Raw genomic sequence first — 24,907 nt, 5'->3', positions numbered from 1 at the left:
ACTCTTAAGTCAAGATTATGCTTTATTAATTTCAAATAGTACATCTAAGGTGTCTGTTTTTCTTCATTTCCTTCAATTTTCCAAAACATAACATAAAAAGTGTAATTAGTTTGCTTTGATTTCAATATCAACTTGCAAAATCTAAATAGTCACAGTGAAAAATGCAACAGCCTAACAGTTTTAACATTACGTATAAGTTTTAAGCAGATACAGCACTATAAAAGTTTAAGGTCCCACTGAAATACAAGACTGAGTCGGTTACCATATAGCTATCAGTAAAGGATAACTTACAATCCTGGATATTTCCTCCAGATTTGCTATGTAACAGTTTTGAATTGAATCTAGCTGATTCTCAGCTGTATTACAGTTCATCTCCTCAGGTTATAGCAACACTGCTGAAGCCAAAAAAGGACTATTACAAGTACTAAACGTATTAGACATTACTCATTACTTGACAGAGAAAGTAATTTGTTACATTACTCATTACAATACTTTCTCATTACTCTGTTAAATGATTTTTTTTCTATCTTTCTGTCTATCTGCACAGATAATTAAGCTTTGTCAAGTAACAACATAACTTGAATTGAATTTAGTATAATAACGCATTACATTACTGATTTAGTGAATGTGATTACAGTAGCACTCCTGAGTAATGCTAGTAGCACAACAAAACATATGAGATGGCTAAGCTGGAAACCCTGGAGATGAAAAAGTGGTGCTGTTGTGGAAGTGCCAAAAACCACAGTTCATAGCCATTTGTGGCTGACTCCAAAACTGAGTGAAACACTGTAGAAAACTGTGTTAAAAAAAACGTAGGATGCCACATCTTGTCTGATTTTCGAAGCTAAGGACGGTCATGCCTGGTTAGTAGTTGGATAGGAGACTCCTCAGCCACTTATTCTCAGCTTCTTAACTGCTAAGATATAGCAATCTGGAGTCAGAGCCGAGCCAAGAAGAAAAAAAAAAACCTGTCTTCTGTGGCAGGCAGAGAGAATAATCTCTAACCCCTCCTCTTCTGTGGCGATCCGGTTGGCCACCCACTTTGACGCCAAGCTGTGATATGTCAGATGGTCGTTGTTTTCCTTCACCCTCTTAACCCTCATGGCGCTGGCTAACCGTACGCCGCTTGTGATATGGTCAATATGAGAAGATGAGAGATTGTTGACCTCTGGCTTCCTCCACAGAGGCGCAGCTGAAGAATGACTTTGTCCTAAACTGGATGTGGATCACAGTGTAATTCCTGCAGAAGACTTAGGTCTACCAGAATCACTCCTGCTCCACCTCAGCAGTGACACACAATCTGTCAAGATTACATAAACAGATGTTTCTGGGGCGAAATGGTGACCGCATGCACAGAGATCAAACAGAGGTGTGCATGTTTAGATCCAAATGTGAATGTGTGAACCGTTGGTATTTTATGATGTTCTTCGTGTTTAAAAAAAAAAAAACTGCTGTTCTGTTCTGTGGGGGACGTGTTATAGCGCCACACCTCTCACAGGTGTGCCCCCTGCTGACCACTAGCTGTTGCTTCTGTAAACCGTACCACCATTATTCCTTTTCCCTCCTTGTTTCTTTCCCACACTCCCGTCTTACTTCCTCCTGAGCTCAGTGTTGTGATTCCCTCACCTCCAACACACATGTGTGTTTTTGCTCCAGCGGTACTCCCGAGAAAGTTGATAAAATAGCAAATATGCTGCAGAGATAACACTCCCACGCTAAGATGCGGGGAAGTAAAAGCACCGCTGACGAGAGCGGAGTGGATAAAAACGAGCGGTGTGATCTCGCTGGGGAGATTTATCTGTCTCCTGACCTCAGCTGTCGCATTAGATAAATGGATCGCTGTCAAATGTGTGAATAAGACGCTGAGGTTGTGAGTGACGATGAGCCAGTGTCAGTGGAAACTTACATCATGTTTGGCATTGCGTAGCATGAAATGAGATGGCACAGGCTACACATACCCAAATATTGTGATCAAAGTGTATCTATAGCATAGAATAAAGTAGTACTAAGATCCTAATTTTAAAAAACAAATTGCGACGAACTCAGTCAGTATGCTGCTTGATATTTGCTGACCTGTTAAGAAAGTTAATGCCTGCTTGTTTTTTTAGCTAAAGAATCAGTATTCTTCAGCTGACACCGTACAGCCCTGCCCAGAATGTTATTTCAGTTGATGTGGACCTCGTCCCCTGTGTGTGCGTGTCGAACATCTGTCTCCATGTGCCTGCTGATGGGCCTCAAGCAGCCGTGGCCTTGAAGTGGCAGATGGTCATAGCGGCTCCCTCTGTGGGATTCAAACTCAGCTCAGGCTTCTCCGATTGCGCAGAAGCAAATGTACATCACTGCAGTCTCCCTACATACATTTGTCACCCCTGAGCTGCTTTTAGACTGCACCGATGATCCTGAGGTGCTTTTTTTGGATAACTAAGGAAGGTTATAAAAACAGGGATAACATTTTCTTCCATGTGCTACCATCATGTGCAAGATGCTCTGTTTTTGTCTGGGTGTTTGTTTAGTGCTTTAGAGATTTTTGTCTAGCAAACTGCATCTGATTTCAGCACTCAGTAAGCTGTTTCCCCCCCCAACTGGAAACTCCATAGGCTCTCATCAGAGCCAGATATTCCATCTGTCCATCCGTTGCCTCCAACTCTTTCCATATTTCTCTCCTAATGCCATCTCTTTCCACCGCAGTTCTTAAAAGCGAACTCGGGGCAGCCTCTTAAGGGTGGCTGGACGTTGGAGTGACATAACATGTGCAGGCAGAGCTCAGATTGAAAACATGTGGAGATAAAGCCTCAATGAGATATCTGTGGCATGTCTGGGAAGCACGCATTGACACGAGCCCAAATAAAGCATTTGGTTTCTCTACTATGAAATCAGTTCCTTCCTGACTCAAACTGGGGCTTGGGCACACCTGAGTATTCAGGTCACAAGTGCATGCACAGTCATGTTAATAAGTTGTTTGTTTGTTTTTTATCATTATTAATGCAAGTGTATAAAATCAGAACATGCTTCGGGTGGATAAACAATAGAGTTCTCTATAAGTAGACCAGGCAGTAGTAGCTCTTTCAGGGACCACATTTAGCCATGACTCGCAAGATAGAAGAAACACCATTCAATCTGTCACAGTCAGCTGGGATATATAAAGCACTCCCAAACTTGGTTTCAAATCCAAAAGCTTGCAGATTTTTACACATTTATTTTGTTTATTGGGCTACTTGGGGTCAACAGAAGAAGCACTGACACGTTATAACACTACACAGCTGCTTCATGTTCAGTGTTGTGTTTCTGTCTCTGAATGGATGTAAGAAGAGTGTATATTTCTTTTTGCTCTTTGTTCACTTTCCACCAGCTCTAGAATGAAACATGTGGCTCTATATGCTTCATTAGCTACTATTATTCACTTTGTGAGTCCAAGCAGACAGAACATTTGGATTTGAGACTTTTCTCATAGTGAGTGTGAGTTAAAACTGTAAAGTGATGAGATGTCCCGGCCCATCAGATTTTACTTATTTTCTTATCTTTCTTATCTTCCATGTTTCAGAGTTAGTTTTTTTGTCTTTTGGTTACTTTGTTACTTTGAAGTTCACTTTTCCCATGTACCTTGTGATTTTCCCTGTTTGCTTGTTTCCTCCTGTGTCACATTTGCTCCCATGTCTAATTGCCAGTCATCTGTGGATGTATTCCTGTCTCATTATTAACTCACTGAACTTTACATTTCCTGGATGAGCCCAACAAAGACTTGACATTTGTTGTTCCGTCCTGCATTGATATTCCATTTGGAGAACCAAAACAATAACCTGCAAGCCTGAAAAAGGCTGTCAACCTCCTTTTAAAAGGAATAAGGGCTCAGGTTATAGCTTTTTGTGCATGTGTAACTATATACATCATGAATCCATATATATGTAAATGTTTTTAAGTTTTTATGAAGAATTAGGGCTGTTTAGACACATTCATTTCTAATTTTAATGATTATTACAATTTAAATATTTGTCATTTTTTTCTGTTGATCAAAACAAATGTATTTAAATACTTTTTATATTTATTGTGGGAGGCTAATGAGAGCATTTTTTGTAATTGGGCGAAAAAATTCTTGTTTAGGTTTTCCCAAAAAAAACAGACAATCTCGCTGCACTGTCCGTTGGATTTCTTTTATCAGTCGCCACCCCACTTTTTATTCTCTTCCTTTAAGTCTTCATGATTCCACAGACAAAAGTCTGTCGAGGAAAGATGAATGACTAGCAGCTCAAAGCAAGACACCTTATGTTCTGTTTGGATCTGTATGAATGATGTTTTAGCCTGGCAGGCGTCTGGTGTGTACATGTAGATGGTTACTCCCTGCTGATCCACTGGTCTTTGATGTGAGCGTCTGTGCTTTGTCAGAGCTCCTGAGGCTGCCAGGAGAAATCTCTGAGATGTTGGTAGCTTTCTCTTTGTCTGTGAGAATCAATTGAAGTCTCTGGGTGTTCTGAGTTTGTATCTCTACATAACAAATATCGTATCTGAGAACTAGGCCCACTCACAGTCAGGATAATGAGTAAAAATATTAACTGAAAGTGGAACTGATTGGTGTCTTTTCGGAGGACTTTTCGCCCCAACATCTTGAAACGGCGATTATCTGGATAAAAGCTTAAGCAACAGCCAGTGTGCAGTGACTCTGTGTGCAGTACATGGAGGTCTGATAACAAACCAAACCACAGGAGTATAAAAGAAGTAAATTGAACAGTGTGTCTTTTCTGATGTAAACTGCCAACCTAAGTGTATCCAGCTACTTCTACTACATTAGTATTCGAAGCAGTAAATGGCAAGAAGCACATAACCGATTAATATTAGTTAAAAGAATTAAAGATTATAAAATAATATAATAATAAATAGCACATATAATGATTATTATTATTAAGTAATTTCTGCTTAAGATTCTTGAACCATCTATATTGTGATTACACTGCCCCTTAAATTTGTTTTTCATTTATGCACCTGTGCATATTTTGTGACATAAAACACCTAAGTATTGAGTAAAATGAGGAGTACCATAGTATCTGACCTTTGACCTGGGGGTGGAGCAATCCTTTCTAGTGCCAAATCTGGATGTGGCACAGTGCTAGCTACTGCTAAGACTACTAACATTTTTTATGTATGTTTGAATTGAAATGAGTATATTTAAGAAAATATGTGCATGTGCGAGAATATCTGAAGAATTACTTTTAGTTGATTAGAGACAGACTCTGATTTCCGAATCAGAATCTGTTTTATATTTTAGGGGTTTCTCCACTCCAAAACACCTGGTTCAAATGATCAGTCAGGCAGTTGCAGCCCAGCAGGACATTTGAAGGAGGTATGTTGGAGCAGGGATTGAGATCACTTTTTGAGAGCATTGATTGATGTGATGTGTAAGCAATCAAATCATGCACTAAAATGATAATGTACAAAGCTGCAGGAAATGAGCACAAGCAGCTTTCATAGGAGGATAAAATTTGATTGGACGGTTAGGGTCATAAGTACACTCTCTCGGTGAGGACAGCGAACTGGATGAGAGTGACAGCGAGTACAAGAGGGTCCCAGAATCAGGTCTGAGGTACAGTTAGGAGATCAGGGGTCAAACTCCCAAAAGAAAAGGGTGATTTTTTTTTCTCTGAAAAACAAAAATGCACGCTGTGTAGTTTTCTTTTCTTCATTGTTGTAGTTTTTTGTATTATTTTTATTCATTTATAGATTCTAACAATTACTGCTTACTATAGTAGTAGCTAGTAGTTAGTTAGCTAGTAGTTACAGTGTTACATTTAACTTTAGTCTTGTCTTTACTTTTGTCTTGTAATCCTAAAAATAAAGAAAACTGTAAATTACTTTTTAATATAAAGAATAATGAAAGCTTATATTAAACAAACAAGGTTAACCTGTTAATTAGCTAGCTACAGCTTTTCACTTCTGCTGGATGCTGCGATCACACTTTTGGACAGATATGAGTGCTCTGGTTTCTAAAATCATTTGACATAAAGCGCCACTGTATCAAGAAATAATAAGAATTTTGAATTGTATCACTGCTATTACAGAAAACTGTATGTTCACAGTATAAAAAAAATTAAAAAGCCTGGAGCCTTCGTAGCTGTTTTGTTGAGTGTGACTGGGTTGAATTAAAATGGCTCATTTAACTTCTTCCCATACAACTCTACCGTACGAGGAGGATGAGTCACCAGGGTTTATTAGAAAATAGGTTGAAGTTTTATTAGGTCTAGCATGTATACATCTGCATTCACAGGCTGCGTTTTTGAACTGTTCTGGCCTGACTTTAATTGAAAGTGATAAGAAAGGCCTCTTCCTCATGCTTTGCAGGTTGCATTCAAGTGTCTAACTGACCTATTGGCTTCTCTTCCTGTTTGCCTCCTGCCCCCCCCCCCCCTTTTATTATTTTTTTGTCTTCATATGGATCTCATTTGCAAGTGAACACAAAAGTCAGAGAAACACTGTGGCTGAGTGCACTGTTGGCTGAATGCACACAGTGCTGCTGTAAGCAATCCCAGGGCACTTTTCTCCCATCAGCCAGAAAGGTTAATCCATTAGTCAGACATCAAACCATCTGCTCAATCAGTCAGTTAACAAGCATCGAGGCAGCTATCTTTTACATCAGTCTGATGTAACAGGATCTGTGTGTGTCATCGTTCATGGACCCCTTTTTAATAGAAACAAGACTGATTACAATTTTTGAGTTTTACAAACTAAATAGCAAAACCTATTTATATTCAGTGTGCCATTTTATACATTAGTGGACAAATCCTGCACTTCAAAGGTTACGTATATATAAGCTATATAAGTAATTGTTTTCTTTAGGTATACTTGCATACATACTTACACCTTCCCTCTCACCCAGCATATGCTACAATCTCCCAGCTGTTCTAGGGGGGATACTGAAACATTCCGAAATCAGCCAATAGACGTAATCTCTTCCTGGGTCTGCTGTGGGATATCTTCTCAGCTGGATGTACCCCAAGCACCTCACCTGTGACAGACACCCAAACCATTCCAGCTGTGCTCCCACCAAATAATCAAGCTCCATATCTATACGACTGAGCTCAGCTGTCAGTTCCTTGCTCCATTCATCCTTGACTCATATATAATGAGCTTCTCCACCTAAGGCAGCCACTCGTCCCCACACAGGAGCAGGCAATCCACCCTTTTCCTGCTGAGAACCATCATTTCAGACTTGGAGATGCTTATTTGCATCCCAGCTGCTTTGCACTTTGTGGCAAGTGGTCAATCAGGTCAGCATGACCACCCACATTCAGTCCCAAGCCCAGCGAGCTTGGCACTGCAGCTAACTCCACCTAGAATTTCTATCCATAAATGTTCCCAACACATCCAGTAAAAATGGATGCAACCAAAATATGTAATTTACAAACCAAATTATAGAAATGCCATATTGTAGTTTATTATTAACATGGATAAATAAGTGTTAAACCAGTCTATTTTGAAGTGATGCTCACACAGCTGTATGTTACTCAAATGCTTAAAGTTATATATTTCAGATTTAAGAAATTGAAAATGCAAATCTTATTGAAGCTGATAGTGAAATGTTGGGCTTGGATGATTGAGAAGGTGCAGTGAGCCATGAAAACAGAGCGAGAAGGTGAGAGAAACTGAAACCAAGAGAGAAAGAGGAGAGAAACCCTGGGCAGCTCCACATCTTGTTATTTTAACCCAGATTCAGCACTGAAATATGGCCACCATGTGGACCCTTTCAGAAAGTTTGGATCTGCTGTCAGTCTAGCCAATCAGAGCAGATGCATTGGTCCAAGAGGAGGGATGGTGGGAGGGTCCTGGAGTCTCGAGCGTGAGGGAGGTTATTAAAGTGTGTGAGCAGAGGAGAGCAGGGGCACAGAGGCCGCATTTACAGGAGAGCTGGACTATCCACAAGCCAATGGAGACAGGTTGGACTATTGTCTCATTTCTCTTAATTTCCCTGATTTCATTTCCTGTTTAAACAACTGGGTTGACTCCTGGGGTAAACTGAATCTAAAGAACTGCCTTGCTGATGCAGTAAAATAGCATACCTTGGTCTTAATCACAGACTATTTATAGTGTTTCGGAGCTCCGGGATTCTGAGCAGATGTGCAGAAGTGGTGAGAAACAAACTCCTTTGTTAGTGACAGAAACTGTAATTTTCCTTAAATAAACAAAGGAAAGTCTTGAAATACAAAGAAAGACAGATGCTGTGCTTTCATTGCAACTTATTTACAGAGTTGACGTTGACCCAAATATTATATTTGTAAGACTGCTTGTCATCTTTTCACCATGTGGTTTATCTTGAATGGTTATTAGTTATTTAAGACCAATCGCAGCCTGCATTCCCCCTCTGTAGCTGCGGGGGCTTCTCATTCAAACAGATCCTCACAGATACAATCAGCACACGAGAGGTGTGGCTGGGAATGCAGGGAACCCAAAAAATAAACAGGATTTGTGATTTGTCACTATGGTGGCATTACCAGAATGACACCAGAGGGTTATAAGTGCTTTGTATTTATTGTATCTGATCTTTTTGGCTCTTTCTTAATGAATAAACTCTTTAAATTTCTTTAGGCAGGTTGAAGCAGTGGTGGGATGGGATTTTAGTTGCAACAAGTCCATACAGTAGATATGTAGATTGCTTCCTGTCAGGGGCAGTGTGGAAAGGCGTTTCCTTCTGTTTTGCTGTTGTGATTAGGGAAAAGCTGAATGGATGCTCTCAGCAGGAGCCGTAGTGTTAAGCTTTTCAGGCCTATAAACAGCTTAGTTTTTTGGTTTACAATGAATGTCTCAACAACTACTGGGTAGATGGAGTTGTTTTCAGAGCCATTCATGACCCCATGACTTAGGTGAACATCTAAATTTTGCTTAAGTCCCATTATGAGTGGAATTATAATCTTGCCATTGAATTGGTGTCCACGAAATCCAGAGGATAAAAGTACTCCACAGAGTCAGCTAAACGTAATTGTAGTGGGAGACTGTTTCAAAGGGTTGGAAAGGAAGCCACACTGCTAAAGCTCAGTCCACACCTAGTCTTCAGGCTTGTACGTAGAATGACCAGCCGATTCTGAGATTCTCATAGAAAACTATGAGTAGCAGTGTGTTTGATATAAAGATGGACTAAATAGTTTAGTTCTTTGTAATGTGAACGTATTAATAGTCTGGCCGCAGCTTTCTGTATCGTTTGGATGCATGAAAGAGATCAATTGTTCAAGTTAGTAATCGTAATTGTGATGAATATGTTCCTCTAGTTCCACCAAAGATCAATTTAGAAATGTTCCTTAAATGAGAAAAACAGGAACAAGGAAGGTTTTTACATGAGAGTCGAACCCAGAGAGGAATCAGATATTTCTCCAAGTTTTCAAACAAAGGATTTACTGGTTAAACAAAATGAAGTTTTGTTGGTGTCTAAAACGAAGTAATTGATAGAGAGCCAATCATTAATCCTGGGTAAACGCTGGACTAGAGTGGACAACGTATCCAACTGGTGAGGCGTAAAAGACATACACAGCTGAATGTCATCAGCATAGAAAAGATAAGAAAAGACTGAATGATGCGAGCTGAAGGGAAGAAATGTAGAAATAAAATAGTATTGGTATTAATGGTTTCAAGAGGATGATGCTCAGTGACTTAAACAATCCATTAATCTTTTCTTCTAGCTACACCATGAGTTTTTTTGTGTTTTTTAGTGAAGTGTCTCCATAGCTTTGAGATTAAATGCTATGGAATTTAGTAGACATAATCAAGTTAAAATTTGGTTTGCGTCCAAGTGTAGTTTGGTCTAAATGTCATATGCAAGTATGCTAATGTGATTGTGTGTAGATTTGAAGGGCATTGGCATCGGCATCAGGAGCATTTTAGCATTAGCTTAGGAGTGTACCCTAAGCTAATGCAGCTGAGGCGTGTTCCTCTTTATTTGTTCATTTGTTTCAACAAGCTCAATATTTAATGGCTGCAGGACAACTGAGATGAAACTCTGGAGAAGTTCCTTTTCTTTCTAACAGCTGGTTACTTGCTCACACTTTATGGGAGTATGTGTCAGATGCAGGGAGTCTTGTAGATGGGGATTAGTGTTGGGTGTCACTATCGTGGCGGGTGCAGTTTGAGGGCTGTTAACTCTTTTGTGTATGTAAACTGATCCTCAAATAATCCTCTATCTCCTGCCTGGTTACTCTGGGAGTATAAAAGACATCATAAATCCACCTCAAGCCTCACATTTATGGACTACCATGCTCCACTCTAGCTTGGGAAACCTGCGTTCTTCATACCTGCTCAAATCTGTCTGTCTGGGAACAGGAAGCAGATGTCTGGGTATATATTGTCACAAATACCAGGTGCATTAATTGAACCAGACTTGTTTAAGTACCCAAATTCAAAGAAACTTCACAGACATAGAAACCTGCTAGTTGCCTTTGTGCATCTGAGAGGCATGTGGTGCAGACACACTATGGCTGAGCAAGGTCAAAGTTTAAGGCTCAAGGTCTTCAAATACTTTCCAGCTGGTTTAGATTTTTTTTTTTTTTTTTTTGGCTCCAGTGTGTTTTCAACAATATTTCTGTCAGGGAAGAAATAGTCTTTGCAACTAGCTAGGAAATGTTTGACTAAATACTTTAGAGTCAAATATTAAATCTTAAATCTTTATGTCAGACATTATTCAAAACACCCCTGAGACATCATCAGTTTAAGGCCTGGGAAGAGTTCTTCAAAAAAGTGAACTGTATGAGTGTGCATATGTTCTCGCAATTGTTCACGGTGAAGCAACGAAAATGCTTGTGATTCATAAAACTAACTCTGGTCCAACTCCACTGAAGCAGCTCTCTGTGCCTGTTCTTATGATCTCATCTGCTTTACACAGTCCAAACATATTGTACGTCAGCTCACATACACAAGGACCACAGATCTGGCTCATTTTCTCCACTGGAAAAGACAGGGGGGTTGAGGAAGGTGAACCACTGTTGATATCTCAACAGGGTGACAAAGATCAAAGTTTGTGATGTGCTCTTACACACACACACACACACACACACACACACACACACACACACACACACACACACACACACACACACATACTGAGTGTTACACAACGGGATGTAACCACAAGGGGACGAACGTCTGTCCCGACCCTCTCTGTAAGGGCACTCCAAGGGCTGGGCAATGGAAACCTCACAGTGCGGGCGGCACACGTGTCAACAGTGGCCCCCGGCTCCCTTTGCTGCTCTGCCAAACATTGGTTGGAGAATGACTAACAGACTCCCCAGAGGCAGCAGGGAAACCATGGCACAAAAAACCCTCAAAGAAAAGAAACAACTCTCAGCTTTAACCTAGAGCTGTATTTAGAACATGAGCACAAATACTTAAAAGCTCCTATATGAGCTCCTTTTAATCTTTTCTGGCGTTCCTGCTTACATTTGTTAAGACAAAAACTCTCTGTAGGTTATCTACAGGTTGACATTTTATCCATCTAGTCTTGAGACAGCCTTGGGTAGGGAAACCATTTTTTCTGTGTAGTAAAATGAATGAGATCTCTCACCCGAAAAGGGTTTTATTGCAGTGTAATTATGATATGTAAAAGGTTTGCAATAATATAAAACTTGGCGATAGCAGGAAGGAAGAACTTCTTTTTAACAGGAAGTTTACAGCTCATCTAAAAACGCTTTTGGAAATTGATTAATGGAGAATTCAATAGGAAAATTCAACTATCATTGCTAGTGGAAGAACAATCAGATTAATCCACTTACCGTAGTAGTAAGACCACATTATAAAGAATGACTATGAGTCTTGAATTCAAAATTATGAAGTGTATATAAGTTTTTTCAAGAGAACATATGCCACTTATAATAATCTATTAATGTGCATTAAACTAGTTCAAATTAGTTATAGCTTGTGATTAAAGTATAGAGGGTTTCAAATGGAAACACCCATGCATGAGGTTTGGAGCTTGAGTAGCAGTGTATATTTCATCCGTGTGCTGTGCCAGATGTGCATTTGAGACCACCTGCTGCTTCCTGTTTGTATCATCTTTGACTCTACAGAATTGCTGCCACTGAGGTTATCAGTGGTTGTGTGATAGCCGGACGGCCGTTACGCTATCAGCCGTTGACTGACCCCAGGTCAGCTGTGTGGGCTGCTTGATGAGAGGCCTCGGGCTTGTTTTTCTCTTCGTCTGCATCCGCTCCTCATTCCTCTTTTTTCCAAGTCTATTTTAACCTTTCCCCTCTTCCCCCACAGCACACACACATATGCACAAACGAGCACAGGCATAGATAGAAATGTTCTGTTTTTCAACACTTTAAAATTTTGCTGCCTCAATCACAAAACTTTACAGGGAGTGCAGAGCCTGATCTGTGGCCTGATCACAAATCATTCAACATAAACACAGCGAATGAGGCCCACTTCAAACGAGCATGTCTCTTCACAACTCATTAGACTCCCCTCTTAAAGATCTACACCAGGAGCCTCCCTGCCTCTTTTCTCTGTTCCTTCTGCACACTCTTTTCATCCTCCACACTCCTGCTTTTGTAAAATATGATGGGAAACTGGGAGGCGTAACTCTGACCTGCACTTCCTCAAGCACAGCAGAAATGACTGATCATCTTCGAGCCTTTATATGTGCAATTAAAGCACTAACCCTGTTCTTGTCCCTTCCTGTTTTATCTTTTAGGTGTGTTTGATGTGACGCCAGCGGGCTGGCTCAGGGAACACAACTTCAATACAATGTAGACACCAAAAACCAAGCACAATAAGAGTCTGAAGACCGCACCGACAGGAGGGTGAGCTCAAGGAGGAGGAACCTGCTGTACTGAGACAACACCAGGTTAAGATAAGGAGTGAGAGAAGTGGAGAGAAAAACAGAGAAGGAGCAGGCTGTGAATCATTGACGTGAACCTTTTGTGTACAGCGGTGTCACCTTCTTCTTCCTCTGAAGGGTTTTCACTCGCTCTCACGTCTTCGCTGCAGAACGATCACAACCTTTGCTCTCTGTCTTTTGAGGACTTTCTATCCACAATCCAGCGTTTCATCTCTCAGCAAGTAAAGGTCTTAAATCGCAACAGAGGGAGCCATCCAGCCACCGTCAGCATGTGCCATGTTATTGTCACCTGTCGCTCCATGCTGTGGACTCTGCTGAGTATTGTTGCCGCGTTCGGAGAGCTCATCGCCTTCATGAGCACCGACTGGCTCGTTGGATTCCCCCGTGCATCCGATGCAGTTTTTGGCCCCCATGGGGCCACCACAGCCGGAGAGGCTTACAGGCCCACTTTAGGCATCTATGGTCGCTGTATAAAACTGCCTCAACTGCGGGGAATACTGTGCGGACCGTACGCAGTCCACTTTGGAGAGATTGCCAGCGGGTTCTGGCAGGCTACTTCTATCTTCCTGGCTGCAGGGATCCTGTTGCTGTGTGCCGTGGCATTCATTTCCGTCTTCACCATGTGCTTTCAAAGCATCATGAAGAAGAGCATCTTTAATGTGTGCGGACTGCTGCAGGGAATTGCAGGTGAGATTCTCACACAATTTATATAAAACAGTTTTGATATTTAACACGACTTTGAAAGGTTTGGCGCCCATACTGGTTTTTGGTCAGATGCTCAAATTTGTCTGATGGATGGAGAGCTTTAGAAAAGCACACGCCTTTATGGGCAGTAGCTTTCCGAAAGTAACAATCTGACATCCACACTTTGGCAATGATTGACCAGATCTGGAGGTGAGAAAGTAAACGAGGTCTTAAACTGCCTTACTTTTCACATCAGTGATACGTACAAAGAACATATAAGCCGTATTTAACAAATATTTGTCTGCTTTCTGTAATGCCTGGCTTTCAGTTTACCTTCAAAACACTGTGACTGAACGACTTTAATCTTCCTCGTGCTTGTTTTTCTCGTACCTAATGAGGAGTCAGTTTAGACTGAGGACATGGAGTTGAGAAATACGTGTTCAAGTTTTGTAATCTGAAAGAAAGTTTGTTCATCTTAACCGTATTGTTTCTGTTCATTCCTGCGGCGTCCACCGTTCATCAAGGTAAATGAAACGCTGTGCTCTCAGTTAAACACATTCATTATGAGCACCACAACTCCCACTGCTGGAATTATGTGTTTTATTCTTGTGGAGCCCTCAGTGAGTCTTAACCCAAGCAGAAGTTTAAAGGGCATGGTGACTCTTTGTCATCAACTGGAGCAACTACCGCCCAAATATTTATTCTTCACGCAGTCAGCTGGAGCTTTCTGACACTCCTCTGGTCTCCAAAGGGGTCGAGTACGCATGCGTATCTCTCTTTATGTGTGACGGCCGTACATTCTGTGTCTGTGCCTGTGCACATGAGGTCAGATCCCGGGCCACTTTGACTCACTGTGGTGAATTATGGAAGGGAGGAGGCCATGAGATCATGCTCGCTGAACCTCATCTTTTTTTCACAGAGTGTAGCCTTCAGCTCTCCGGTGATTATGGCTGTCCTCCCCCACAGTTGTTTATTTGTGGGAGGCCCAAACAGAAACGGTGGGTGTGTAGACAAGGATAAGCCAAGCTGTACCCTCAGATCTATGCAGGCCTGCTGACCTGAGAGAGCAAAATCCATTCAGCCAGTGGGTGGCTCCTTTGAATGCATTTCTTTTCATTAAGATTAAGTTGCTCAATGTTTATTTAGGACAAAACATTCATTTACCAATGCCTCTATTCAGCGGCATAACCTTCACCTGTGATCAGTGAGTTAATGTATAGGAGACAGATGACTCTTTGTCAGCTATCTTAAATTTATTATGCTGCTGATACTGAGGAACTAAACATAGATTTCTCTGGCTATTATAGGCCATATTGAACAAGCAGAAATCCTTCAAAACACTATTTGTAATGCCAGTCATTCTTTCTTTAGCTTTCTACATATGAGGAGGTGGCGGTGTGGCAGAACTACTTGGTTTTATAATATACATAAAAGTCAGTCCTATACTATTTTCAGCTTGAAAATAAATGAACATTTCAAAGTCATCTTGAAAGCCTACAGAAATTAAAAAACAGAACAGAACTCCCTACTCCCAAGTACCTATTTGACCCATCACTAAGTCATACAGTGACTTGATCAGTTTAAATGAGTTTACCAATAAAATTTGTTGCAATTTGAAGTGATCGGGTGACAAGTAAGTTTGCTTCCTATTTTGGTAAAACAGCATTTGCGAGCAGGATTCAGGATTTAGCATTAAAGATTGTTTCCTGAGATCCTTGCATGTTGCTTTCCAGCTGATGTTCAGTTCAAACAGTTTTCAGTAACAGATTGAGGTTAGAGTAAATGCAAAATGAATGTCTGTTTCCATCCGCTGCCATTATGAGAAAGCCACATGTGTTTATAACTAGACTAGTTGTTGCAAGGAAACTCCAACTAAAGAGCCACTTTGGAAGTCAACAAGGAAGTGGTAATTAATAGACTCAAAAGAATTTTGGTGGGGTACACATTTAAGTAAGCAGTTGAACATTTGCTAAGCCGTTCAGCGTCTCAGACTTCTTCTTTGGACATGTTCATATACACTTCAGAATAAGTTGGTCATATATCATTCAAACTTAGTTGCAATTTTTTTTTAAGTAGATAATAGCCTAATAGCCACAAAAGTAATGACAAGAAGTTTTTGGGTGCAGCGCTGTAAACCTGTTTGTGGCCAATTTCACGCTAGCAACTGCCAGGAAACACTCGCCAGCTTATCAGGGCATACACATTTTTACCTAGGGAATGCTAGTTACCAGGGAGTCGCTCAATTTGTTCCCCATAACACACATTACTGACTAGCATGATAAACTACAGTTTACACTGAGAAGTATATTAATGATTGGATTGAATCCATTCATTTTACCTCTGTTTATGTTCCAAAGAGTGATGAAAAACAAACCATCCTCCACACTGAGCCCAGATTGACGGTCATATGTCAGGTGATCTATAAAAGTGGATTCATGGCCCCACAAAGCACAGTGTTACATAACCGTAAAGTCCTCTATTTACATATTAAGTCATTGGATTGCGGGAGACATGGTTGAGATAAAGAAAAGGGGAGAAATGCACCCCTGAGTTTCCTCTTTGTTTAGAGGATGAGGATGTGAAAGAGGAAAGGGGGCGAGGAAAGCATCAAACAGTTGAGGAGGCGGGCGAGTTTCTTTTGTGCTTCCGAAGCACTGTTTTCAGCCACAGGATGAGAAAGGAGATGGTCAACTGCATCGGTATCTTAACAGTGTCACTACTTCCTACATTAGTCAGCCATTGTGCTCTACAGCCTTCTACTCCACTTTTCACGAGGCCAGTGAATGATATCACAATCACTTGATATCCATCACCAAGGCTACCACACCGACTTTTCTACTATCATTATTTCCACAATGCGTGCCGACCCTCCGGTAATGAGAAAACTGGAGCCAGACGGCAGATGTTTGGGGAAATGATTGACCTCAGATAGGAAGATTGCGACTCTCTTGCCAGAGACGGTCACGTCATTTCACTGGAGTGACTCCCAAACCTATTAACCTCGTCTTCACATTCGTTGATGTCACTTGGACTTTGTACTTCAGCCTCTGCAGTCTTTTTTTATACGACGCCTTTCTGATGGCCGCAGTGTCCCAGATGCAATTTAAACAGACAAATAGTTTAAGCTCAGATGGTTTTGAGATTTCAGGAGAAGTTCAAGTCATTCCTTTCACCTTATGCAATCAGATAGCTAAAACAGACAGACTCCTGTTGAAGGTCAGCCGGGTTAAACTTTGCATCCTGCAGGCGCACACTTTAGGGGCCCTAAAGACTTGTTATACCCCAGTTAAACTTGCTGTACATTTACTAAAATGACTTACTCACTCATCGTCACTCAAGCTGAAAGGGATTACAGATAGAGCGGCAAACAAACAGGGCCATAAAACTGTCTCAGATTCTTGCACGTTCTGTGTCAAATACTTTTATTACCTTCCATAAACTTAAACAGGTTTAATCGGTGACTGTGACTAAGCTCCAGGCTGGAGGAGAAACAAAATAAAGCAGTGTCTTGCGGGAATTTAAGCTGTGCTGTTGAGTAATGATGACTCTCACACAAGATATCACGTTACATAAAAGAGGGAAGCAGACTTGTCAGCTCTGAATGATAAGAGATGCGATTCCCATGCACTGATTAGCTTTTCCTGTGGTTACAGTGGATGTGTGGATGTTTCATAATGACAGTAAACAACTTTTAAAACCAAACTAACAACCTCTCTTACTGAAGACAGAACTGACAGTTTGGAAGTGAACAGAGACGCAAGCCAGTGCAGAGAGAATAGGGTGGAGCACACTGGGATATTAGGTTAGAAGGTCCAGCTTGAAGGTGGAATGGGAATGAGTGTGTGTGTGTGTGTGTGGAGTGGGGGTCTTTGGAGGGGTGGGGTTGTGAATTAAAACCATGCCTTCAATCCATCAGCAGAGCCGGTCTGGCCGTTAGGGCAAGGCAGCAACATGTGGAAAGAATTTATGACCTAGTTTTCATTTCCCTGTTTAATACGATATTGGGTGCTTTAGAGAATGGGAGGAGGAAGAAAGAGGAAGAGAGATTAGAAGAGAAAAGGCATGTTCTCCGCCAGACTTGAAGCAGGCTACACGTGAGGTTTTTATGGAGCAAAGCTAACAGGACCTGCTTGTTGAAAGAGAGCTAAATCCTCGTTCCCTGTCTGGCTGTTTTATTGTCAGTAATTGTATTACTGTAAATGCTTCCTCCTGAGCTTTGATTGAAGGCAGACTCCTCGTCCGGCCATCTGACCTCGTCCGCTGTCATGGCAGAGCAGAGTAGAAGAAACGACGCAAACGCATTTAGAACGAAGGTTGCCTTTCCATCTATGAGACAAGCCGTGCGTGCCGAGGGGCTGAAGCCAAGCTGAAGAGGCAGAGTGGTAGAAGTGGGTCATGGTAACACAGGAAGCGACCCCCCTCCTCCTACAAAGACTCAGGACGCCGGAGGGTCGGCCAGTGACCGGGCCAGGCGGGAAAGTCCATCGGCTACTTTTATCCTGTTGATCTAGTCTCTGCTTTGTGCACAGGATTGAGAGGTCTTTCTGTCATACATCAGACAGGAAATCATTTCTGCCAGTTTAAACGTTTTCTTCTTCTTTGTGTCCCGATAGGATGCTTGAGCTGCCAGCACGCCGCTGCGGCCGGAAATGTTTTTTATTTTCAAAAAAATAATCTGCCCGAGTCTCTTGCAACAGTGACACTTTACTTTCACCGTCACCTACTTAGCACCTATGTGGCAAGCACTGCTTAATACATGTTTAGAGCACAGGAGGTCTTCTCGATGCACTGGTGAATCCACATTGAGTTTATGGAGTCACTGCTTTATCATGTCCTCTTTGATGGATTTTCTTGATGCCGTCCCCTAGATTTCATTTAAAAAGTCTTGACAAGAATGTGTCCAAACCTGCAGACGTCCCTCCTACCGTTGAAGCAACCCTGGCCGCTGCATAAACAGACGCAGTAAAACAAAGCTGTAATCATATTTAACCATATGTGATTAGAATCACGGACAAATACTGACAATGTGTTTATATATGTGCACGGATTTATAAACATGCAGACGAGATGACGTGGCGCTCCTCGGTTAATTGTTCACATTGAAAATAACGTTTCACTCAAAAGCCACTCGGTAGATTTTCCATGTGCGTTCAGCTGCTTCTCGTGGATGAAGTTCAGCTGGCACAGAAGTATTTCTGATGCTTTTTCTTCCCTCTTTATTTATGTGTGTAGACATTTTTAAGATTGCAGCTGTTCTATATTGTAAAAGTCATCTGAGCAAGAGGCCTGAATGTTGGCCAAGATAAGGAGCTGTGCTGACGCTGTGTTTTGGGTGTTTTGGGTTTTCTTTGTAAAGAAAACTCATCTTTCTTGACACCACTGTTACAGAGTGTTGTGCAGGCTAACTGCTATTCCTTCTGCTTGATACAAGCAGAAGGAAGCTAGTCTGTCTCTGAAATGAATCCACTCCTAAACTGTTGATATGATGTGTTCGCTTACTGACGTACATCATGACGTTACTGCTTAGCTTAGGAAATTTGGGATTTCCCTCTGTAGCATGCAGGATTAAAATTAAAAAGCTGGTGAAAGCCTGCTTTGAGTTAAAAGCTCTTCTGCTGTTGAAGCGCACCGTATTTCAAGGTATAATAAGCACAGGGCTGCTACGTATGCTGGATTTCATTACAAACACTTGAGTTATGATGTCTTTTATTTGTTTCCCTTCTTGCAGGTCTGTTCCTGATCCTAGGTCTGATGCTGTACCCTGCTGGCTGGGGTTCAGACAAGGTCCAGCTGTACTGCGGACCAGACGCGGCGCCGTACCGCGCCGGTCTCTGCTCCATGGGCTGGGCCTTTTACACCGCCATGGGTGGCACTGTGCTCACCTTTGTCTGCGCTGTCTTCTCTGCTCAGGCTGAGATCGCCACCTCCAGCGATAAGGTTCAGGAGGAGATCGAGGAGGGCAAGAGCCTGATCTGCCTCCTGTGAAGCTCAGATAACACTTATTGTGCAGGTGGGGGGAGAGAAGAAGGATGAGGCAGAGATGTGCCACTTATGATCTGGCCCTCTTCTGCCTATTCAAAAATAAAAAAGCTGGCCTGTGAAATTGAGGGCCCATTCATTGTTTACCACTAATACTGACTCTTATTTTGTCTCAGTTTTCTGTTTGAAGTGGGAGAAACTTATAAGTGCCAAGTTTGTTTGTTTTATTTCTAAGTTTCTGTCTTTGTCTTTCTGCCACTAGAGGTGCTGTGTCTGTTATGTATTCATTTTAAGCATGTGGATGCCCTGCGAGGCATTGTCTGTTACCACATGTTCTGTAAATAAGCGTGATTATATATATTTTGTACATAGTTATGATCGCAGAATGATGGTCAGCTGGATCCAGGCTGGGCTGATGATGTCACTCTTGCCTTAAAAAAAAAAAAACTATGAAAAAAAACTTTAAAAAAAATAAACCTGGATCTGTTAACTGTCAACAAGGGAACCACTAGTCAGTCAGAATAAACTGCTCATAAAAATAAATGGCCTTTAGCTCAGAGTGGATGTTCTTTAGAGCTTACAGAATGTACTATTTGATTAATTAATGTGTTTGTAGACGCTTGAAATGTATCGGTGGAAACGATTCTTCACATGGACTGCACAAGGACGAGCAAAGGAGGCTCTTCGGTGCATTTTGTTTGTCAAATCCTAACATGAAGTGGGCTTAATCCTAACCAGTTGACCTGTGAAGTGTCTGGTGCTCCTCAGCAGACATCCTGTAATCTGTGCACATGGACTGAATGATGAGGACACATAAATAAATGAAGTATTGCTGTTGTTAAGTAACGTCTGGTTCAGGGAGTGTGTCGAGTCATACAGAGTGTCCTATCTATTCCCATTTGTTTCTGCCAAACAAATAAAAAGAAGAAGGAGGGGGGAAAAAATACGTTTGGTTTCAGTTCTTATGCAGGGAGAGCCTTGCTGTGGGGAAGGGGGGAGAAGGAGGCCCAGCAAGTGGAGCAGCCAGCTTGAGACCTCGGTTTGGCCCTTGAGGTGGGGGTGGGTGCATTTTCCAACCAGTGGGTGATCAGTTTTTCCACTGATGCAGAACTCAGCTCTCCATGTGTGTACCTCATTTTCAGTGGTGTAATGTAACTAAGTATATTTAGTGAAGTATAGCTTTGAAATACATGTTCTTTAGAACTCTGAGCTACTGAACTGCAGAAGAAAACAATATATTTTATACAGTTAAATAATAAACCAGTTTGATTAGCGTCTAGCTAGGATTCATTATCATGTACAGATCTATCATCTAAATGAATATTGTTTTGGTTATATATGGTATATTGGGTATTTTGTTGACAACTTGATTTTGTAAAACTATAGACTGTATGTAAAGGATGAATGTTGCCACCTTTGCATTACTTAGCCTTTTGTGAACTCCAGTTTGGAAGCCTTTAAATTGAGTATCTCCAGAAGTGGATATATTAGGTCAAGAGAGCAGATAATGAAGTTAAAAGCTAATATTAGCCACCTTGTTTATCAACAAGATTTCTTGAACAAGTTCTTAGCGCAAACTAATGCACAGTAAGCCATATTATTTGTGAGACGAGTGCATTAAAATGCTCCCAAAGTTAAAACACACAATGAAACATGTTCAAAAGGCCCAATTCAATGACTGGATTTAGCAAAAGTGACTACTAGCATTCAGTTAGCGACCTAGTCTGTACTTACCGTGTGCTTAATGCAAAAACCTTTCACTGCCTAAATGGACAACAACACATTTCTCACCTCTAGCGTCTGTTTGGCCCTTTTCCTCCCCCAGCACTGAATGCCAATACTTGCACTCAACCTGAGTGTATTTGGAGTTCCTTCCACAGATGTCCCGGCCTGTGGACTACAGAGAAGCTTCTAGCTCAACCCTGTGGCTCCCTTCCTCCACTTCAGACTTAGCTCAAACTAAACACAGTGCTTGATGACTTCCAGATTAGGCACATGACAAATAGTGCAATCTGAAGAGCGCAGCAGAAAGTCAGGCCTGCTTTGCTGCCACAGGCTTTTACTTTTCGCTTCTCATTTTCCTTTTGAGTCAGGAAAAAAAAAACTTAAAGAAAAGAGCCAGAACTTGTGAGCTTTGTTTCCTTTCAAACCAGGAAGAGGAAAATTTCAGTCTCGCATGTTGATAAGTCATGTTAGAAAGGGACTTACACATGATTATATGAGAATCTGGTTCAAATTTAAAACTGAAAAAGCCTGGACTGATGTCAGATTTTACCTTAACACACACAAAAAAGTTTTTATATCGATAATTGTTCCTGTCCCTATATGTAATGTTAATAAGGGTGGTTTGTAACGAGAAACCTCCCTCACTGCTGCTTTACTCAGCTCCAAGAAGCTAATTAGTGACGTTCTGCTCATTGTTTTAATTTTTTGGAAATGGTCTGCTAAAAGTTTCCTCCTTTGCGAGAGTGTCGTCCTGCTTTATTTCACGCAGATCTGTTTCAGACTCAGCAACTTGTCGCTGATGTTGGAGGACATCTTCAACTTCATATAAGCGTTCAAGGGACTGGATGGAGATAATTTCAGCTAGTTTTTCTTTGAAAATTGTTGTTTAAAATCATCATTATAAGAATTAAAAGACTTACAGGTGGGTATATTTTTTAATTAAAGTGGTCAGCAACAATATTCAGGTAGGCTGTGGTTTACAGCAGGTCATCCTAACCAGGTCTAAATGCCTATATGCACTGAGTTGTTGCCATGTGGTCTAATGAAGTGGCCACTTGAGCAGCTAGCTGTCAGCCAGACCTATGTCAGTGCGAATTAGCATCTCAGTCTTTAGTGAAGCTGAAGCAGAGGCGCAAATGTTACTTACATTTTTACACGTAGCAAAGGGACTTATTTTGTCAATCACATAACAATGAACTGGTTTCCAGCAAACATTTAAAGACTCACAGATGAGCCATGTACACACAAAACCCAATTATTCTTTTTAATAATTATTATATTATTATAAACCCACTTTCTGTTGGGTCCAATTCTCTTATAAAGGTCAGAATTGTTTCAAATGTCTTTGTTTAGTAGACATATTTCCGCCTGTCTTTCAGTATATGTCGTTCATTGTAGTAAAACATTTGATATGATTTGTCTTCCCCATTGTTTCACTTTTGATATACGAGTTTCCTTTTTATTTTCACAAAACATGTTATTAGATTTTCAGCATTTAAAAAGTTGAAACTTTGATCTCTGTCCGGAATGTTTTATTAATCCTAAATTGTTAAACAAAGTGAAACATTGTTCCTTTAGCCTCTTCATATTTAGTACTACACTGAGTGTTGTTATTTTATTGATAATCTTACAGTCTTTCTCAGATGTGGCCCCTTTCTTCTGCCTACCTACAGTTTGAACCTCTTAAATGAACTCAGATTAATCTTCTTGTAAAACAAAATCTAATGCTGTTGGCTGGAAGTCACTCTAGCCATATTTACTCTGAGGTGACTCTGATCTTTACATCCTTTGATAAATACTGACCTCATCTGGTTTTCGACAGATAGTGCAAGCTCATTTCCCCCCCTGCTTTTTTCCCAGCTTCAAGTCTTATTCTTGGAATCTGCTGAATAGTTTTGCTTGACTGAGGGTTAAAAATATCTAAACTTATTCCGGGCTTTTGTGCAACTTTAATGCAATGTTGTTGTTGTTTTTAAATCCAAAAAACATTTAAAGCTGTTGTTAGCTGGAGTGGATTTCAGTGGGGATGAATCCATCACTTGTCTCTTCGTGAGATAAATTTTTTTTTGTGTGTGAAATTCACAAACTGCTGACAAAAACAGGAAAAATGTTGAATTTTTGGAAGACTTTATTTATAATCCACAATCTGCATACTTGTGGTTCACCATAAGCAGCAAGGTGGTGAAATGTTAACCTGCAGGATAAACCATTCACTTAAAGTCCCACTCAGGAAAACTAATAACCCACCTCCTCTCCTTTTATGGCATCATTCTCTTCTCTTTTGTTCCTTCTCGGTAACCAAAGGTTTGTGGGTGGGTGGGGAGTCTGTACTCGTAGCCAGTGCTCATGCTGTGCTTGAGTTGACCATGTACTTAATGACATCATGCAACGTTTTTAAGGAAGTTTGGTACTTTTGGCTCACAGCTAATACTTTTAGCCAGTAGTTAATGCTCATTTGAAAATTTGGTCATGCTTAATATATTAAGACATACTCTTCTTAGATGAGACCACATTTTTAGCACCTATGAAATTTGAAGTTTTTCATAATTTTCCCCAAATGCTTTTTTAACAGTGCAAAAGATTTTCAACATAGCTTTTCTAAATTTGTTTTCATTAGAAATCATAAATTAACAGAACTGACTACAAGAATTTAATTACTAGGGTCAATATTATTAGCCTCCTGAGAAATGGCTCTTTTATTGAGCCACAGCACAAACCACTGCTGTGCAATGATGAATTTTAACTTTGCAATGCTCAAAGCTGGTAAAACCAAGTTAAAACTGAGGGTTACCTTCCAATTTACACACAGTATAAAAACTTCAGCGAGGGTGTGAGCTGTCACTTGTCATCATGCCAAAAACAAAAGAAATGACTTTAGACTTCAGTTTAGAGAAAAAAATTCATTGATGCTCGCAAAGCAAGAGATGGATGTACAAAGCTATCACAGCATTTCAAAGTGTCAAGAACTGAAGGGAGAAATTTCATCAAGAATCAAGAAAGAGTCGCACAGCACAGAACAAGTCTCGCAGAAGTAGGAAGCCAAAGATTTGAAAGACTTGGGAAAGAAAACTCATGAGAGATGAGTCTAAAGACCCCAGAACAACTGCTAAGACACGAGCGAATGACTTAGCCAAGTTGGGAATTACAGCCTCAAAAAAGATAGTCACTTAAACCCTGCACAGTAATGAACTGTGAGCTTACAGACCAAGAAACACTCCACTTCTGAAGAAACAATGGAGAGGTGTAGAACCCAAAGTCACCATCATCACAGGGGTGAGAGTGTCATTGCTGTCAGGAAGGACTCATGAAGAAATTAAAGGCATGAGAAGATTCTGAAAGAAAACCGATCAGCATCAAAACTTGATCTGGGCCATTGCTGTGTCTTCCAACATAATAGCGACCCAAAACATACGTTGGTCCTTGTGAGGAACTACCTCCAGAAGACCATTAAATCTGGAGAAGCTTGAGAGAATTACCAAAGAATGGACTGGGATTGACAAGACAATATAAGAAGGCAATAAAAAAAATCCAAAATAAATTTAGGATGTTTGGAAAGGCTGTCTAATAATAATAATAATAATAATTCCTTGCTCTGTTTAACAGCATGGAAATTCTTACATTTTCATCTATATGTCTGTGTGTGACACAGAAGATAAGTATAATGGGTACCTTTTAACGTTTTTCTCTACAATGCAAATATGAGCATAATTTCAT

General features: G+C 40.8%; 1 protein-coding gene across 2 annotated transcripts in view; it reads left to right on the top strand.

The window, feature by feature from the left end:
* Window positions 1–20,403, top strand: part of lhfpl2a (LHFPL tetraspan subfamily member 2a) — a 35,961-nt gene extending 15,558 nt beyond the window's left edge. Inside the window, exons 1-3 of one of the 2 annotated variants that reach the window (XM_005720111.1) lie at window positions 7,858–7,919; window positions 12,659–13,492; window positions 19,218–20,403. In XM_005720111.1, coding sequence (XP_005720168.1) covers window positions 13,075–13,492; window positions 19,218–19,474 — 675 coding nt within the window. In that variant the 5' untranslated portion in view covers window positions 7,858–7,919; window positions 12,659–13,074 and the 3' untranslated portion in view covers window positions 19,475–20,403. Of the gene's footprint in view, window positions 1–7,857; window positions 7,920–12,658; window positions 13,493–19,217 lie in introns of those variants that run through there. The other variant, XM_005720112.1, reaches the window with a different exon arrangement.
* The last annotated feature ends 4,504 nt before the right edge of the window (window positions 20,404–24,907 follow it).

The sequence above is a fragment of the Pundamilia nyererei genome, unplaced genomic scaffold (genome assembly GCF_000239375.1).
Source record: "Pundamilia nyererei isolate P.nyererei 1_Seehausen unplaced genomic scaffold, PunNye1.0 scaffold00002, whole genome shotgun sequence".
Lineage (NCBI taxonomy): Eukaryota > Metazoa > Chordata > Actinopteri > Cichliformes > Cichlidae > Pundamilia > Pundamilia nyererei.
Note: the sequence above shows the minus strand (reverse complement) of the source record. Positions and strands in the feature narration are given on the sequence as shown.